At 45.0% G+C, this 20404-nt stretch overlaps 1 protein-coding gene across 1 annotated transcript; it reads left to right on the top strand.

Annotated features, from left to right (window-relative positions):
- The first annotated feature begins 2383 nt into the window (after nucleotides 1–2383).
- F5J12DRAFT_928597 (uncharacterized protein) lies at nucleotides 2384–4173 on the top strand. The gene is made up of 2 exons (XM_051749452.1): nucleotides 2384–2466; nucleotides 2524–4173. The coding sequence occupies exon 2, from the start codon at nucleotides 2551–2553 to the stop codon at nucleotides 4069–4071; it is 1521 nt and encodes a 506-aa protein (XP_051597807.1). The 5' UTR covers nucleotides 2384–2466; nucleotides 2524–2550; the 3' UTR covers nucleotides 4072–4173.
- Nucleotides 4174–20404: the final 16231 nt, after the last annotated feature.

Genomic DNA, 20404 nt, shown 5'->3' with positions numbered 1-20404 from the left:
AGAACAGAGTCAATATCTTTGGAAATGGTGGAGATACAACAAAAACCAGAATGCCATCCACAGGTGTGAAAAACCTTTAATGTGCACTTAACTTGCTTCCTCTTTTCTCTTTAGCACCAATGACTCATTCTTGTGTGAAGGATGACTGTTAAAATCCAGCAGTCTTTCTATGCATGAGGCCTTTAGTCTTCATCTGCATGGCATGGGCATTGCATGCAACTTGTTGACAAGTTAGGCAGAGTCAGCTGTAACCATGTCCACAACACCTTTGGTGTGTGACAGCATATCTCTCAGCAGCTTCTGCATTGCAGCTTTTTCCACCCCAATTTTTCCTGATGATTACTGTGGAAAGATGAAAACTTCCATTGCACCATTATGATGGACTTACTTGGGCAACAATAGGCCTGTGTGATTACTGATGATATGTGATCTGCTTCACATAACATTGGAAACAGAATCAATATATCTGGAAGGGCACAAGGTCCACTGAATACCTCCTCTTGAAATCTGGCTTTCATGTATGACACAATGCAGTCTGTTAGTTCCATTCACCATACATGGGGGGTTTTAGATGTGTCTTGCATAATATTCATGCTTGGGGTGGATGAGGTCAGAGTTGTATAGTGGGCAAGCTGCTTGCAGCTTGTTGGAAAATTATGGCATGTCAGGATGCTTGCCTCAATATTTTACTGTGATCCGATCAATATGTTGTGACACTATATGTGCTATTGTTGTTGGGCCCATCTTATGTTGTGACAGGGGTGGATCTTACTAGATGGACCCATCCTTGTTTTATGGCAATATAAATGATATTACTGAAGGGCCTGTCCATACATTATGACCAGATAAATAATACTGCTGAAGGACCCATCCTTATGTTGTGACCACATAAATGATAATGCTGAGGGCCCTTCCATATGTTGTGATGCTATAAATGATATTACTGATGGGCCTGTCTTTATGTTGTGACAGGCATACATGTTGCTATTGATGGGCCTGTTCATGTGTTGTGACTGTGTAATTGATATTACTGACAGGCCTGTCCTTATGTTGTGACAGGGGCATATCTTACTAGATGGGCCTGTCCATCTCTTGTGACAATGTAATTGATAATACTGACTGGCCTGTCTTTATGTTGTGACAGAGGTACATTGTACTTTGGATGGGCCTGTCCATATGTTGTGATGATACAAATGATATTGCTGAAAGGCCCATCTTTATGTTGTGACATGGGTGCATCTTACTAGACATGCCCATCCATGTGTTGTGACCCTGTAAATGATATATATTGAAGGGCCTGTCTTTATGTTGTGACAGGTACATCTTACTATGGACAGGCCTGCCCATGTGTTGTGATGGTATAAATGGTATTATGGAAGGGCCTGTCCATATGTTGTGATGCTACAAATGATATTACTGATGGGCCCATCTTTATGTTGTGGGAGGGATGCATCTTACTAGACAGGCCTGTCTATGTGTTGTGACACTGTCAATGATATTACTGATGGGCCCATCCTTATGTTGTGGCAGGTGTACATCTTGCTATGGACAAGCCCATCTATATGTTGTGACCCTATAAAGCATATGATGGGTGGGCCCATCCATATGTTGCAACCTTCTTCATGATACAATAGGTGGGCCTGTCCTGATATTGTGACTGGGGTGCACCCTACCATGGATGGGCCCATCCATGTCTTACAGTAGCTCAGCATACTTACTTGGTCATGGGCCTGTCTATATGTTGCAGCATCCTTACCCTCCACAGGCCCTCCCATATGTTGTGGAATTGTGCTTACAGGCCCATACATATGTTGCTCTCACTATAGGCCCTCAGGGCTGTCCATGTGTCATGGCTAATCTATTTAGACAGGCCCATCACAGGGTCCATATAAGTGTTGGCATTTTGGCATGCAGGCTACCTATATGTTGTGACTAAATGGACTACATGGGGTCTGAATTTTGGGTGATCTTCAAATCCAATACAGTACCAGTGGCACAAAGAACCATTGCTATCTTTGTGCTTTTTCTCTACATATAAACAATGAGGATAATTTGACAGAAGAATAACCTGTACTCACCATACTTGTATGACTGTGGGTGCTTTCTCAATCAGATTCCTTGTTTAAGATAATGTCTGAGGTGCAAAGTGCACCTGATTACTCCCACTTGTATAATCTATTTAGACACAATATTGCTGTTTTGATGTCGGTCCAGCCATATAGTACCCATGTCTAGCCAGTTTATGGCTGGGTACTATGTACTAAATTAGAAAGTCCAATGTTTGTACGTTGTGTAGAATAGATTATATAAGAATCAGGTGCACTTTGCGCCTCAGACGTTATCTTAAACGAGGAATCTGATCGAGAAGGCGCCCACGGTCGGAGTTTAAAAGAAGGATCTACATAAATCATGTCGCCGAGTGTCCAAGATCTCTGAGAGCCCTTCCAGTTACTGTTATCGACCGTCGTAGGTTATTGACGTGTTTCCAAGTTGTGGCGACACTAACCAACCTGCCCGTAACAGCAGATCGTGAAACGTTCTATCCGCGACATGGCACCTCAACGTAACCGCCAGAACGTGTTGATGAACGATCAACACCGTCTTTCTGAACAGCTTCAGCTGCTCTCTCACTTCAAATACTCAGATCTCGATATGCCTTATGCAGGTGTCGGCGAGCACAGTAACAAGGCTACGCGGAACCCTGACACCAATACCATGATTCGCATTCTCGACACCATCGCGGTCGCACTGACCACCGGCCTGGCCGGAGATGTCTACGCTGCGGCATTTGACACCAGTCGGGGTCTTAAGCTTGTCTTGGCAAAGAACGTACCTCCCTCAGCTAACGACGATGGCGCCGTTCGTGCATTGTTCAGCCAAATCACCGCTCCCCAGGCTCCTGCCGTAGGGGACCTTTTGCCTTTCCTATTTACTCGTTGCGGAGCGAACATCAGGAAGCGGGTCGCGAAGATGGGTGACACTTTGAACAATTTCTCCAGTGGCATCGAGGAAGCCTTAAAGGAATACGAATCCTTGCCCTCCATCGACGAAGAGTTTCCCTCATCTACGGATTATCGCGATCTCCTGTATGGTGACGGAGCGGTCACATTTGCGGAAATGATACGTGATCTGTTGAAGGCTATCAAGGACACCGTTACACGTTTCGATTCACAGGATCTATACACAACGTCAGGCGTCCACCGCTTCTTCAGCACCTTTGTGCTCATGGTCATCGTTCTCAAAAAGTCCCGTCTGCTACGTTGGCTCTGCCAATCAGACGAAGTTATCTATCGCCACCGCAAACTGCAGGCGGAACAGCTGAAACGCCGCCTTGCTAAGGTCAGCCAGTATTCCGAGGGCATTGCAGACGTCATCACGTATACGAGGCGCTACTTCCCACAAGGCATTGCATATTGCTGGGTCGACCCGATTCATGGCACGGGCGAGGCTACAGTTAAGCTAGTAGGCGGTTACGCTATGGCCATCGAACGGGCACTTGGTGTTCCTCCCATGAGGGACACTCTAGCCACACTGCACGATAGCTTTCCAGAGATAAGAGTGGAGTGGGGCACGTCTCGTTCCATCACGACTCGACTCCACGCCGAAATCCACATCCTGCTTCATCTCAGCAAGTCGTTCGATGATAATTTGGATAACTCTCAGCAGCGGCCTATCGGATGTAGCAAACGGAGTTGCTTATGTTGCACTTTGTGGATTTGGGCGTATAATAAGAGGTACGGGACAAATTGGCTGACGTCTGGGTCCCATGGTAAGCCTTACTCCGCTTGGGCTTTGCCTGGTTGCACCTACGCACATGCTTGGGTGAAAGGCGGGCAGAGCGAGGTTGATGTAACTGTCATGGACGGGGTCCAGGAGCGCCTGACTCAGACTATTACTAAGCTATTTCCAAACCAGAGGAGGCTCTCTGATGAACATCGGTCGAGCGGGTCGGAATTAGGGGGAAGTGACTCGGAAGAGGAGAGGACGACGCACCGACGGGATCTGGTCCGTGACGTCCGTCAGGAGTGGGACGAATTCAGTAGAACTTTTGGTATTACTAGACGCCTTTAGGCCCTGGTCTGTAACACTGTGGCAGTTTCAATGTTATCACATGCTTTAAAGAGTATTCCAAGGTGCAAATAGCATATTTTCTTTTGAATCAAATTATGAGACTCTTGTAAATCTTGATTTTGAGCATGCATATATAATTTATCTAAAGTTTATATTGTGAGAAATGTTGAGATGTGTATCTGAAGACAATTGAAAACTACATATTGCAAGAATGTCACAAGATTATTGACAATAACATCTTCCTAAAAAGTTGGTAACAACAGTAAAAGTTGAAATTTGGAAATTGCTTCATAGGGATGCATAATTCAATATTATGCAATCCATCCTGAGATTATCAAAACATAAGATTATCTGTGTCATCAAAAGGTGTTACCAAACTAAATAACTAAATATCAGTTCCAGGATGCTCAGAAGACATTGGGCAGAGAGTTGGCCAATGATCAGCCAGTGACTGCCCAGTGATCTCTACATTAGGCATTCTTTTTGTATCTCCAATGTGATCAAGCATATCTAGGCAATGGTAGATTGGCTAATCTCTAGTAATGGTACTGGAGGGAAGTGTGCAGCCTGTTACACCTTGCCTTGCTGGTTTACCATTTTCATTCATGCTGTTATGCAGTCATGTGTGTGCTCATTGGCAGACTCCTAACAGTCATGGTGGTGGTCTGAAGCATGGTCTGGATCTCACTCCACCATCCTTGGATGCATCTAGTGGACTCCAACAGTCCCTATGGTGTGATTCTCTCTTCTCTGACACTGCATCCAACTGTGGTCTGATTGTATACATGTACAGTTCCCCTATCTTGTCTTCATGTTTATCCCTGTATGGTATGTTTGTTATGTTTCACCTTCACCACCTGTCTGCCCCCTTGCTGTGCCTGTCTGATTGTGCAGCCACTTTGGATCTTGCCATCCACAGCTACTGAGTCACTCTGACTCATTTCTATTTCATTGTTTATTCTGCAATGACTTACTGGTTCTAGATGTGTTGTATGCCCTCCTCAGGAGGTATGTAAGTAGATGTACAATACTCTGTATCTTCAGTTTTTGGCTACCTGGCAACTCACCTCAAATATATCTCCTCTTCTTGCTCCTCTCCATGTTGGGTTTCACTCCTAACAGTAAGGACTAGTTGAAGTTGAGGTTAAGTAGATGAGCCATAGGGGTTATGACAAGTTTGGCTCTCAGTGTGTCTCTCTGTCCACCCATGCCTAGTCCATTTGACAAAGTCACTGCATTGGAGCTGTTGGAGCATAACAAAAGTGAAAAACTCTAGTGGATTATACAGAGCTCAACAGTCTCAAGGCTTCTTGCTCTTGTGGTTCCTTTGTGCTATCAAAAATGGAACCACACCTTTCTACCCTTAATCAAATCCATTGGTCTACAGGTAGCCATTAGGCTATAAGTCCTCCATAGACCACTCCTATGTTGACAGGTTACCTTTGGGTTGTAATTTCTCCCTCAGCCTCCATTCACACTTCTTGTCAAAGTGTCTTTGCCTTATTGTAACCCCCCAGTACCACCTCACCCCTGAGGATTGTTTGGAAGAGGACTTGGAGTCCAGCCACCTATACCCCTACACCCTACTACTGCTTTTCTGTCTCAACAGTGTGAGTCAGGTCATCACAAGTTCCAGAGAAGAAGACAATGTATCAGAGTCCATGGATCTCAGACCAGTTTTAGACAACAAACCAGAAATGTCTGGAATGGAATTAGGTTATGCAGAGTCCAATCCAGAGATGCCTGGATCATCATAGAAGACCTTTGCATATATGGAATCACAGATTGCAGTGATCATCAAGTCTGCCCAGCAAGAGGCCACAAAAACTGTTTTGGAAAGGGATGCTTTTTATGACACAACCCCTAGTGCAGAAACACTAACCCATTGGTACACTCAAGAGTTTGAAAAGTCCCCAGAGTTCCCTGTCAGCAGCAACAGTAAGGGCAAGGAACCCAGGGGAGTCAAGGGTAGCATGTACACAGTCCCACCTCCCAATGGAGGAATGGAGTTTGATATTAATCACCCACAAGAATATGGTGGGAGCCATAAGACCCTACAACATTGGGTAATGCAGGTAAAAGGATACCTTGCACTGAACTCCCATGTCTACCAGTCCAATCATCAGAAGATTGCCTTCACTCTTGCATTTATAACAAAAGGTGCTGCTGCATCATTCACAGAGAACTATCAGAATGAGCATGATATCCAAGGGTACATCATCTTTCATGATACCTTTGACCAGTTCATTGAAAGACTCAAAGCCACCTTTAAGTCTGGAGATAAAACTGTGCTCACTATTCTCAAACTCTCCTTTGTCAGTCAGGGGAAATATGAGCTAGGGGCTTATATTGCAGAATTCATGGCTCTAGTGAATAAAGCTGGTCTTTGAGAAGACTCCCATGAGGGAGGAAAAAAGGAAGAGGTGAAACTTCTGGAATGATACTCACATTTTACAAGGGTTTTGGCAGAAGATGACATCCTTCTCCCTCATCACCAAAAGGAGTTGGATCACAAAATCTGATGACTAAAGGACAAATTTAAGCCCAAAAAGGCATCAGTTTACCCAATGTTCCCTGATGAACTTAAAATCCTCAACAAGTTCTTAGAAGAGAACCTGAAGTGTGGAAAAGTTTTGCCCATCAACTTCTCCACAAGCAGCACCAGTCTTTCTCATTGCCAAGAAAGATGGGAAGAAGAGGCTAATCCAAGATTACTGCTACTTACAGGTGTTTGCAAAATGGTGTGGAAAATGTGTGTGACAATTAGTCCATTTGGATATCACTGGGATAGGACCCCAAAACCACCTCTATGGTATTAGTGTGTACTGTATGCATGTGTCAAAGTTGCACAACACCCCTGACTTCCTCTTAGAGTGGAGGAGGAGCAGGTTGGGCTGCAGAGCACAGAGGTCAAAGTCTCTGACCACTGGCTGGTGAGATATGCAATGAACAATAAGTGGAGGAGTACAGAGGAAAGTTTTGGGGACAGAGGTTGGAGTCAGAGGTCAGAGGGCAGATGGGAGGGCATTGGGTTCAGCTAGTATGCTCCCCCCTTGCATGAGCTCAGCCCTCATATTTTGGAGGCAGAGTGGACTCAGAGGAGTGGAGATGCAAGCCAATAAATGTATAACAGGTTAGCAGTACCTCTGACACAAGGGATAGAAGATAGGGACAATGGGGACCTTAACTGAGATAAAGGAACTACTACAATGAGGGGAAAGAGGGTAAATACCAATGGAGTGGAAGAATGGAGAAAAGCCAACACATGGGCAGAACCCTAACTGGAATGCAGGGTGGCAAGTCTGACATCCCACTAAGCTGACCAAGTTCTGGCCTTCCTGTGACTGGCCTGAGAGCAGAGGTGAGCAGAGGTGGTCAGAATGTGGACTGGGGACCTCAGAGAGGTGTGGAGATGTGTCAGGAGGGTTGGAGGAGCATGGGAATGCATTGATGTGCACCTGTTACCAAATGTGCAATCCCTCTTTGATGAATTGGTGGAATCCCAATACTATGCTAGTTCAATATCTGTTGGGGTTTTACTAATCTTTGTGTCAAGGAAGGTGACAAGTGGAAGGGCACATCCATTACTCCATGAGGGTTGTTTGAACTGATGGTGATGTTCTTTGGACAGTGTAACTCACTGCCTTCCTTCCAGCAATACATGGATAAAACCTTCAAAAGACAAAGAGGAAAGCAGGTGGGATATATGGACAACATCATCGTTCATGCCAAAACTGTGGAGGAACTTTGGAAGTGCATTGAAGAATTCCTGGTAATCACTCAGAAGGAAAATCTCCACCTCAAGATATGCAAATGTGTCTTCAAGGCTGAAGAAGAGGAATTCCTAGGAATGATAATTGGAAAAGGGCAGATCAAGACCTCTCCTATGAAGACTGATGCAATTGCTACCTGGGAGGCCACAGAAAATCTCACTACTCTCCACCAATTCCTGCAGCTCTGTAACTTCTATTGGAAGTTTATCCCCTCCTTCTCCTCTGTTGCCTGACTACTTCACAACCTTACAAAGAAAGGGGAGTCCTACAAGTGGACCTCTGAGTGTGAGGCTGTCTTTTCCATGCTCAAGTCTTTGTTATGCTCCTCCCTGGTGCTTAAAATCCCAGATTTCACCAAACCCCTTGCATTGTTTACTGACATGTCAAAAATCAGGACTGGTGTGGTCCTTGCTCAGAAAGGGGACAATGGGGAGTGGCACCCTTGTTCCTACCTTTTGCAGTTGCTCATAGGTGTGGAACAACACTATCAGGTTTATGATCTAGAAATGCTGGCTGTTATCCATGCCCTGAAAGCCTTCTTCCCCTATCTCCTGGCCCCAGTGGAACCTACAGTGGTCTACACTGACCACAAAATTTTGGAGTACTATTGGGAACCTCAGTAGCTCACAGCTTGACAAGCCCAATGGGCCTCTATCATCCAATCCTACCCAATTCATTTCTCCTGGAAGCCCAGATGCCTTTCCATCCTGGATGATGTCTTGTCATGCCACAATACCTCCAAAGAACCACCTTCTACTGCCACCATCCTTCCTGAGTCCCCATGGCTTGAGAGGGGGTGAGCTCCACAGTCCACCATCTCATTTCCCCTAATTTTTCCATCTCTTCCCAAAAATGCGAAATAAAATTACAGAAAACTGTCAAAATCAATCACTGGCCTACTGCTGTCCCAGCTGAGGAACCTGTAAAAGGAGCAAAGCTGCTGAAACAACCAAAAAATAGTTGCCATGCACCCTATGCCTGCCTGAAGAACCTGTAAAGGGGGCTAGGGGTGTCTATGCCATCTCTGTGAACCTGTTTGAACATGTCAAGTGCAATATGTCAAAGGATTGAACAGGCCTGGAACCATCCAATAACATTCAGGTGCAAAAAGATGTTACAAAAACCTTCAGAACAACTCAGCTGTACATTCCCCCATCACAATGACAACACTGCATGCATTATGTCATGATCACCCAAGTGCCAGACATCCTGGACAGAAGGCAATGTTGAGTAAGATGAAAAAGGAAGTATGGTGGGAAGGAATGTGGAAAAACATCAAGAATTATGTGGCCAGCTGTCCAGTATGCCAGACAACCAAGGTTTCCACTTATCTGCCAAACCCCCCATTACCCTGCATGATGTCCCAAGGAACCCATTGCCATTCCAATAAATCTCATCACAGATCTCCCTGTGTCAGGCCCTGAAAATATGACTTGATCCTGACTATTGTTGATCATAGTCTGATTAAGGGCACAATGTTTATCCCATGTCATAAAACAATTGGTTCCATTGGGGTCACCTGACTCTTCCATCAATTCACCTACTCCCAGTATGGCATCCCTGAATTGGTGATCTCAGGTCACAGACCCCAATTTGCATCTGCCTTCCTGAAAGAACTCTACAAGGCAATAGTGGTCAAGCTGAAACTCTCATCCAGATACCACCCTCGGATGAATGGAGAAAGCAAATGCATAAATCAAGAGGTCAAAGGATATCTTTGCACATATTGTGCAGAGTTGCCAAACTCCCTACTGCTGAATTCACTCATAACTCCTGAATATATTCCATCCACAAAATGACAATATTCTTGCTAATCATGGGCTATGATCCCTCCCCTTACCCCACAAAAGGTCTCACTCCTGTGCCCATGGTTGATGATTGACTTGAGTCATTAGCTGTCAGCCAGGATACTGCAGTTCAGGCACACAAAGCTGTGCAAGAAGTTATGCAGTACAGATCAAGAGGTGACTATGTGTAACCCAAGGTTGGAGATCAAGTTCTCTTGGATACAGGGCAGCTACATGTCAAAAACCAATGCAATGAGATTGCACCCAGACAGTGCCACACATCAAAGGTGTTGTGGACATGGTTACAGCTGACTCTGCCTAACTCATTGATGGGTTGCACACAGTGCCATGAATGGAGATGAGAGACTAGAGCCATGTGATCCTGCCTTCCAAGTTTGGAAAGGATGTCAATCACTCATTTCTATTTCATTGTTTATTCTGCAGTGACTTACTGGTTTTAGATGTGTTGTATGCCCTCCTCAGGAGGTATATAAGTAGATTCACAATACTCTGTATCTTCAGTTTTCACTACCTTGCAACTCACCTCAAATATATCTCCTGTTCTTGCTCCTCTCCACATCAGGTTTCACTCCTAACAGGAAGGACTAGTTGAGGTCAAGGTTAAGTAGACAAGCTATAGAGGCTTTGACAAGTTTGACTGTTAGTGTGTCCCTCTTTCCATTCATTCCTAGTCCATTTGATGAAGTCACCATGTCAGAGCACAACGCAGTCCAGGCAACATGCAATATAATGATGGGGAGTGTGGCCTCTTTTTTGTTATAGCTGTAGGCATATTGACCATTCTAAAGGGTACAACTCATTTGGTCATTTTTGTGTCCAGAGGCATTTGACACAGCTCATGAAGGTAATGTCTGTATACAGATCCTACATGTGTCTACACAATGTGACTATATGAAAAGAACTGAGGAAATATCAGTAAATTGATCATGGCCTACCTTGCAGCATCAATGAGTCATGCAGTGATGACAAGGTAAACATTATATCATGGGAGCTGAGTCCCATTCTTTAATACCACCCCTTTCAGGGTTTTCTTAGTTTGACATTTACTGATGCAGTGAATTTTGCCTTTGAGTGCACCCTTCAGTATCAGGCAGTGCTGACCAGTACTTGTTGGGTTGGTGGTAGAAAAGTTATGTTGTGAGTCAAAGTATGGAGAGGTAATGTAAACCAACCAAAACTAACACAAAAGGCAATAAAAAGGCAAGTAGTGGCATGCCTCTGCAGAACCTGGAGGGCAGAAAAATCTAAACTGGGTGTTTTTCAAGTGATAGTGCTGAACTTTGGGTATACAATGTCAGTAGCAGAATATTTGTCAGTGTTTCATGAGCTCTGCCCAATATGGAAATGTGGGAATGTGTGCCTCAGCCAAACCACATCATGTACTGACAAGATGGTGCAAGAAATACACACCACTTCTGCAATAAAAATGTGAAACTGCTCTGCATTGAAGGAGCCCTTGAAAATATGTGCTGCAATGTCCCACCCACTGTTCATTGCAGCATATAGTATCTATCACCTTAAACAAACATGTCCTTTAGCTGTGCATGGTGACTATATGCTGCTCTTCCATAGTTCCAGGTAAATATGTGCTTGTTCTTGCTTGTTTCATCAACAACCACAAATTTTGACCCATCACCAATGAAATTTTGGTGAGTCAGGCTGACATGGTAGTTAGTCTCACTAGTATTTTCATGCTGGTTTGGTACATTTCCTTATTTGGTGGAGCTCACAATGTGCTCACAGATATTTTGTTACTGACATTATTTATGCAAACTGCTGTAAGTTCTTATATCTCACTTTTTCATCCTTACCATTTCAAATAGATCATAGCTCTGACCATGCATTCCTCACTATTACACAATGGATATATGCTTGGACAGCATGTTCTCCTTGCAGAGGATTTCTATTCGTATTTGCAAGACTCAGGGACCCCAGTTAATCATGCTGGGTCAAATTCTTTGAAAGTGGTGGACATTTTCCAGAGTGACTGGGCATGGGGTGATACTGCTGGTTCTGGCATTGGATGATTGTAGATATGCCAATACATCATTACACCCTTCCTTTGACATATTTCTTCTGGGAATGCTTGCTCTATACATGACTTTATGAAGGCAGACAAGACTACTGGATGTTGTGGAAGTGTCAAGTCTGGGCCTACTCCAAACAACTCCAATGCTAGACAAGGTCTGGGGAGAGGTTCAGAAGCAAGTCCAACACAAAAGAACAGAACTCCAACTGGCAGAGTGTTGGCAGGAATGAGGTCCACTGAGGTAAAGGCAGAGCAGAGTAAGGGCATTGGGTTTAGCTTGTGTGCTACCCCCTTGCATGATCTCAGCCCTTGTATTTCAGAGGGAGAGGACAGACAGAAGATGGAAACAGAGGGAGTAGGAACTAAGTCAATATTCATACTGAAGAACAGTGGAGTACAATACATGCTTTTATACTACTATGGAGGTACAGTAACCAGAATCAGAACTGACATATGGAGACTCATAAATTTTCAAGTAAAAATTCCTATATGATGAATGAAGGGTAGACAGAGGACATATGAATGGGTAACATAGAACATCCAAAAAAGGGAACAGTCCAGGTGCTGGACCATGCAGTGCATGTGCTGTCAGGGAGAAGTCTGATGGAGGTCACATGACCTGCTCAGTCCAATGACAGGCCAACACAAGTCTGACAGTAGTTGGGGCAGAGGAGGTTTGTAAATGACAGAGGGCAGGTGGAGTTGATGTGGAGTGGGTGAATGACCAGCAGAAAAGGGTGCAGAGTAAGTGAGGGCTTAGGATGAACACATGGTCATGACAGTGCCCCCCCTTAGGGCCTGAACCCCTGAAGGCCACATGTATGGAATGAGTTCAACACAAGTTGATCATTTTGAAGTTAGTTGATGCCTTGAGGACCAGAGTTTAGCTATGGCAGAGCTCCATCAGAGTTTGAAGAACTGCTTAAAGACAGATGTTTAGGGCACAGAAACCCCATACCTTCTTCCCCCATCATCATGTCTTCCCAGTGTGAGAACACAACCCCCAAACCAACCCCAGGCCACCCCTGTGACTACTCCCAAGTCATGGATGATGCATTGGTCATCCTCACTGATGATTCAACCAACACCAAACATGAAAAGAATGTGGAGAAGGTTCATTGGTGGGAGGAGGCAGAGCAGAGAGAGAGGGAGCATGAGGCAGAGCATAGGGCCAAATGAAAGGAGGTCAAATGACAAAAGGCAGAAGAGGTGCAATTGGAGGCAGAGCAGAGGCAGAGAGAGGAGGAGGAAATGCAGAGGAAGAAGCCAAGAGGCAGAGGCAGAAAGCAGTGGCAGAGGAGGCCAAGAGGCAGTGGCAGAGGGCCTCTCAGGAGAGGGCCCAGGCCAGGTGGGATGAGGCCATGCAAAAGTGAGTGGCAGAGTACCACAAATCAGGCAGAGCTGACTTGTACTTTTATTTTACCTTACTTTCATTTCAGGTTAAGTGGTGTGGTGTATGATGTCAACACCACCCAGAGGGTCCCTGGGACCTCTGTGGTGGTCACCATGACCAGGAGAGCCCCCTGCACTTGCTGTATAGTGAGTCTGATGGAAGGGCAGTGCAAGCCAGGGCAGGGCAAGACCAAGGCCTGCATGCCCTGCCACAACAAGAAGAAGACTGGAAGCTGGATGCAGGAAGAGGTAGTGGTGTGACCTTTGTGGAAGAGGGCAGGGACAGGAAGCTCCTGAGGGGAGAAAAAGAAGAGGCTGTGAGGGAAGGGGAAGGTGAGAGCAACAGAGACAGAAGAAGTGGACAATGAGCAGGAGGTAGGCAGAGAAGATGAGGAGGAGCCAGAGACACCACATGAGGGACCCTCAGGAGTGGGGGTCTCCTCTTGGTGGGCAGAGTGGGAGCAGGAGCAGCAGCTGCAGGCTGCAGAGAGGTATGTGGAGGTGCATGAGAGGGCTGTGACAGCCTTTGAGAGGATGGCAAGGGCAGCTGAGCAGATGGTGGAGGCTGTGGAGTGGACAGCCAATGAGTGGGGGCTGTACCAAGCCTGGGCAGAATGGGTGGAGATGAGGAGGAGGGATGACATGCACAAGGCCAGGATGGCAGAGTTTGAGTGTGCAGGAGGAGGGTGGAAGAGGCTGCAGTCAGAGGTGGCAGATGACCAGAATGAGGAGGTGGATCAAGGTGCAGAGGGGGATAATGAGGAAGAGGAAGAAGTCAGAGCAGGAAGGCAGGGAAGAACAGGAGGGTGGCAGAGAGCAGGCAATGGAAGAGTAGATCAGTTTTTTTTTTTTTTGTCTTTTGTTTTTAGTTTGTATTTTTGTACTACTATGGAATAGACATGCAATTTTACTTATGGTTCTGAGAAGTGAGATGGATAAGCAGAGAAAATTCTAAAGTACATAAGGTAGTTTGGTGAGGGGCAGAGTTGGCCTGCAGAGGGAGGTTATGTGGGTAGAGTTGGCCCATGGAGGAAGGTTATGTGGGCAGAGTATTATGGTGGATGTTGATACAGGCCAGGTTTGTGCAGATAGCATTCATGGCACTTCAGTCAACCCCCCTCAGAGACCTATCAGGTCTGGAGATTTTGATATAAGCATTAACCTAATAGGTGTCATTTTGTTGAGAATTCCCAACTTTTGGGGATTCTCCAACACCATTCCTGGAGATTCTCCAGGGCAGCAAGTTAATATGGTTGGAGAGAACATTTTCTCCATAATATATATATATTATACATCAAATGGAAGGGTAGCTGGGGTCCAAATTGGACTTTCTCCAGGCTAAATAGACCCCCTTTCCAGGTTGATCCTGGGCTTTCCCCAGGATAAATAGACCTGCTTTCCAGGTGAACCTGGGCTTTCCCCAGGCTAAATAGACCTGCTTTCCAGGTGAACCTGGGTTTTCCCCAGGCTAAATAGACCTGCTCTCCAGGGTGAACCTGGGCTCTCCCCAGGCTAAATAGACCTACATTCTAGGCTGACCTGGGTTTCCCCAGGGTAAATAGACCTGCTTTCCAGGCAGAACATGGGCTTCCCATAGGCTAAATAGACCCCCTTCCAGGGTGAACCTGGGTTTTTCCCAGACTAAATAGACCCACTTTTCCAGGCCATGTTCTGGTGGGAATTCTCCATGCATCAGGAAAACAGTGGTTGTTCTAACTGTTCTAATCACAACTTATCTCAGAAAGGTAGATGTATAAGTGGAATGGATGCCAAGGAATATATAGAGCAAGTGAATTAAGCAAGACACATATGGTTCTATAGAGTACTGTCAAGTCTGAGCCTACTCTGACCAACTCTGATGCTTAACCAGGTCTGGAGAGAGGTGTGGAAGCAAGTCTGACACAGATGAATGGAACTCTGACTAGTGGGGGATTGGCAGGGACAAAGTCAGCTGAGGCAGAAATGGAGCAGAGTGAGGGTGTCAGGTTTAGCTTGTGCACTACCCCCTTGCATGATGTCAGCCCTCATATTTCAGAGGAAGAGACCAGACAGATGTTTGGAGATAACTCTGACAGGCAGAAGATGGAGAGAGATGGAGTAGGAACTTTGGTGATATTCATACTGAAGAACAGTGGAGTACTGTACATGCTTTTATGTTGCTATGGAGGTACAGTAACTGGAATCAGGACTGACATATGGAGACTCATAAGTTTTCAAGTAACAACTTCCTGGATGATGAGTGAAGGGATGGTGGAGAACATATGACAGGTAACAAAAGCCAGAGAAGAAGCCCTTGTGGCACATGACTTGGCCAGAAAAACAATGAAAGACTGCTCATCATGACCCTTAACCCCATTTCAAAAAGGTGATAAGGTTTGGCTAGAAGCATGGAACCTAAAGTGTTCCTATGAAAATAGAAAACTCACTCCTAAAAGAGAAGGACATTCAACTCACAGATGATGGTAGCATGTTGCTCTCCAGATGATTGGTTTTCCACATCCATGAGGATGTCTCCCTTCATCATCTCCAATGTCCTACCCACAATCATGTATTGCCTTGTGATTCCCATACAATGGAAGATCCACAATGTCTTCCATGCCTCCCTCTTATCATCCTATCATGAAAACAATGTCCATGGGCCAAACTTCCTGGCCCCACCACCTGACCTTGTCAATGAGGAAGAAGAGTATGAAGTTGAGGCAATAGTTGGCCATAAAAGGTCTGGCCATGGACATGCCTTTTTAATCAAATGGAAGGGTTACCCTTCTTCTGAAAACTCATGGCAAAAGGAAGCACACCTAGAACATGTGGATGATATGCTCTCCACATATAAGAAACACTTCCCCAAGGACTTTCTCCTCCAGAAACCACCCACTCAATGATCCTCTCATACTATCAGAACCATCACCTCCAGCATGCCTCCTTTCTGTTACACTTACCCTCAAGAACCTTCTTGTCATCATACCAACTTTGCTCATCACCAGTGACAGCCTGCCAGTGATCAGATGATCAGTTCTTACCATCTTTTCATTGCCAACCCTGCCATCATTGGCACCATCTACCATGAGGTCAATGAGAACTCCCCCCTCAACCTCATTTATCATGCCACTATCCAAGCCCTTTGGCTTGAGGAACTGTCTTGCTACATGAACCAACAGAACCCTCTTCTGTCCCCTGCAAGAACCATCCTGAATGAAATCACCTATGAACAGGTCCCCCTCCTCCTAAGACTGTTTGATATCCTTGGAGGTGCAGACCTCATTCACAACATTCATCAATACCCTATGTTGATTGCTCCCCCTCCCCCTGGGTCTCAAAGACCCTCAGATAAAACTACGCAATATTTTTTGTAAATGACTGCTGAATCTATCACTATAGCATGTGAACTCATGGTGATGGGACTTCAGACATTGGCACAATAGCAAATGGACTTGTTGTATTGGATGTTCAACAATGGTATAATGGTGATTGGGGTCTCACCAGGAGTTTTTTTTCAATAGTATGTGCTCAGGCATTCAGCACTGAGTTCAAAAATTATGTGGCATGAGTGTCTGGCTTTCCATAATAAAGGGATTCACAGGGGAGGTCAGCATAGTGTTGATAGAGCAAGGGGAGTCCATTTAATTTCTTAGATGGTGATACAGCCTAGTCATTCCAAACCATTTTTTCTGTCTTCCACAATAGTCACATTGTCCTTGGGTTCTGGCCCTGTAGAGTCCTTTGATGTATTGTTCTTGATGTGCTCATATAGTTCCATGGACACAGCATACACTCCCTGTGCTCCTTTGTTGATATTCCTCAAAGGGTGAGCATCAGACAGCCTTTTCTTCATTGACATTTCCTCAGCTGGGCAAGAATAAGGCTTGGAGATATTTTGACTATGCTGTATCTGTGCTGGAAGGTGACCAATGTGAGTAAGATGGTTGATTTTTAGTTGTTTTTGTAATTTTGTTATTGAAAAAGTTGGCAAAATGAGGTGAACTTGGGGATCTACCCCCTCCAAAAGCCAAAGATTCTCTGAGAGAATCATGGCCATGGGGGCAGGTTCCTTGAGAGTGCTCTTACGAGATAAAGTGTCAGCTGGGACCTGTAGATGGCTGGCTTTCCAGGAAAAATGAATGGGATAGGATTGGATGGTAGCAGCCCACCAAGCCTGCCACAGGGTAAGTTGCTGTGGCTCCTGGTAGTACTCCAAGTTCTTGTGGTTGGTGAAAACCACAGTAGGTTTGACAGGGGAAAGGAGATAGGGTCAGAAAGCCTTCAGTGTGTGGATGACTGTGAGCATCTCGAGGTCATAGACTTGATAGCACTGTTTGGCTCTGACCAGGGACTGCAACAGGTAGGAACAGGGGTGCCACTCATTGTCAGCTCCCTTCTGGGCAAGTACTGCACCAGCCCTGAGCTTTGAAGCATCTGTAAAGAGTGTGAAGGGCTTCAAGAAGTCTGAGATGGTGAGGACTGGGGATGAGCATAACAAAGATTTCAACTTTTCAAAGGCACTGTTCCACTCTGAGGTCCATTGATAGGACACTCCTTTTTTGGTTAAGTCATGTAGGGGACATGTGACACTTGAGAAGGAAGGGATGAACTTGCAGTAGAAGTTGCAGAACCCAAGGAATCAACAAAGCCCAGTAAGGTTGTCAGGGGCTTCCCAGGTGGAAATGGCATTGGTCTTCATTGGCAAAGTTTCCATATGCCCTTTTCCAATGATCATTCCAAGGAACTCAACTTCTTTGGCCTCAAAGCAACACTTGCTGATCCTGAGGCACAATCCTTTCTTCTCACAGATCTTTAAAAACTCCCATACATGTTGCCAAAGTTCTTCCAGGGTCTTGGCATGGACTACAACATCATCCATCTATCCAACATGTTTCCCTCTTTGAGATTTGAAGGTTTGATCCATATACCTCTGGAAAGACAGAGGTGAGTTACATTGACTGAAGAACATTACTGTCAGTTCAAACAGTCCTCTAGGGGTTATGAATGCCCCTTTCCACTCATCGCCTTCCTTAACACAGAGGTTAGTAAATCCCCAATGAATATCAAACTTCGCATAATATTTTGATTCAATGAGCTTGTTGAACAAGGCCTGGGCATTGGGCAGCAGATGGGCATCTTGAATCAACAGTTTCTTCCCATCCTTCTTTGCCATGAAGAATAATGGAGCTGCTTGAGGTGATGTTGAGGGTTGAATCTTCTTGCACTTTATATTTTTGTCTAGGAATTTGTCCAACACCTTTAGTTTGTCAGGAGACATAGGGTATACCACTGCTTTCTTGGGTTTGAAGTTGTCCTTCAACTGGATCTCATGATCCAACCTGGGTCAATGTTTGGGTAGCAGAATGTCATCTTCTGTGAAAACCTTGGCAAATTCTGTGTAGCATTCTGGAAAAGTAACCTCTTCCTTCTTTGAAGCTAATGCCACTTCAAGTTCTGTGGACAAAGTAGTTTTGTTAATTTTAACATCCAGAGGTTGCACCAGATCACTATTTATCACTCCCAGGGACAGGCCAGAAGCTTCCTTCTTACTGTCTGTGTCTGAAGACACCACCTGTGACACATTAGCTTTCTCCTTTTCCAGATATACATACCCATCATCCCAACACATAATTTTTCCAGTTTCCTAGTTCATACATGGCTTGAATTCCTTGAGAAAGGGCATTCCTAGGAGAACATGTTCTTTTCCCATGAGGGGACCAATGTAACACTTGACCCATACAATGCACTCCTTTATTCCATCTTCAGGGTTACCTTGTGGGTCACTCATTCTTTGTCCTTCCTGGTGAACAATGTGGTCTTGAACTTCTGTTCCACCCAATAGGTCAGGATCTTGAGTTTCTGAACCATCTTCTCTGAGATCAAGGAAACCTCAGCACCTGAGTCAATGCACACCCATATTCCTGCTTTTTAGTCTGGCAGAATGACCAATCTGAGAGGTGAATGAATTCACATATTTGACTCATCATCTATAGAAGTACATTTAGTAGACAACACAGAAACAGGACTGACTGTAGCAGGTATTCCAGCAGTCCCCTTTAAAAACCCAATAACTTCTTTTCTTCATCATTGGCTTCCTGGTTTCCTACATAGGCAGTCTTGGTACCATCTTCTGAAACCACTATATGAATGTTGGAAAGTTGTTTCTTCTTACAGTCATGCTTGACATGACCAGCTTCTCCACAATTGAAGCATTTAATTTCCAAACCAGATCAGTGCATGTTTCATTTACATTTGTTGACATCCATTGTGTCAGGATCTTGGGAACCTCCACAGTAATGAATGTATTTCCATTCATACCAAGATTCCTTCCCTTCTAGGATATGTTTGGTGGCAATTGCTGTGCAGGCTTCCCTGGCTCACTGGATCCATTCAATGACAGTTCCCAGAGTTCATCCAGAGTTGAGGAACCAGTTGTGATACTCTTTGTTCAATCCTTTTCCAAAGAAGATCCCTGCTTCATGTGATTCTTCTTTGAGTTGGGCCTTGTTAACCAACCCTGTAAACTCTGTGATATACAACTCAAGTTCTTGTTTTCCTTGTGTAATATCTGAGAGGCATAGGATTGCAAGCATGGTCTGGTTGCTGGACTTGAAGGTGGCCTTCAACCTTGCCACAAAGCACTGGAAAGTGTTGGTGTAGTAGATGCTGCCATCAAGTAGTTTGTTTTCATTTTGATAATTCTTGGCAAATGACACCATGGCCCCTTTGGTCATATATGTAAGGGCAAATGAAATCTTGAGCAATTCGGTGTTGTAAACATGTTGATTAAGGTTCAGATATCCTTCCACTTGGGTGACCCAAGTCTGAAGCCCATTGTGGCTTCCATCACATTTGCCAGGTTGCCCAACATTAAACTCCCAACCTCCATTGGGTGAGCAGCTTGAGTATTCTGTATTCTCTTCATCATTCCAGTTCTTTCCCTTACTGCTACCATCAGCAGGTAGCTCTGGGGGAATCACCTTCCTGAAATTCCTGCAATACCAATCTTGCAAAGCCGAGTCAGGAGGTGTACCTTGAGGAAATGGGTCACTTGTAGTTGCATGCATAGCCTGGCAGAGCTCCTCCACCATCTGCACCCTTTGTTCCTCCAACCTCTGCCTCATCTCATCCTCTGATATGGTCCTCAGGGGCATCTCAGGGACAGATTCTCCATGACTGACAGTCATGGACATGTTTGTTTTATTGGCTTCCTGTTCTTCCTTGAGGACTGATCCAATCAAATGTGCTGACTAAGCACAGATGACAATGCTGACAATGGATGATGGTAGATAGACCCTTCCAAATGAGCCTCAACTACCAAGGATATGAATGATGACAGATAGACTCTTCCA

This window comes from Pisolithus orientalis (genome assembly GCF_024613125.1).
Source record: "Pisolithus orientalis strain OTSU chromosome Unknown F5J12scaffold_26, whole genome shotgun sequence".
In the NCBI taxonomy this organism is placed as follows: Eukaryota; Fungi; Basidiomycota; class Agaricomycetes; order Boletales; family Pisolithaceae; genus Pisolithus; species Pisolithus orientalis.
Note: the sequence above shows the minus strand (reverse complement) of the source record. Positions and strands in the feature narration are given on the sequence as shown.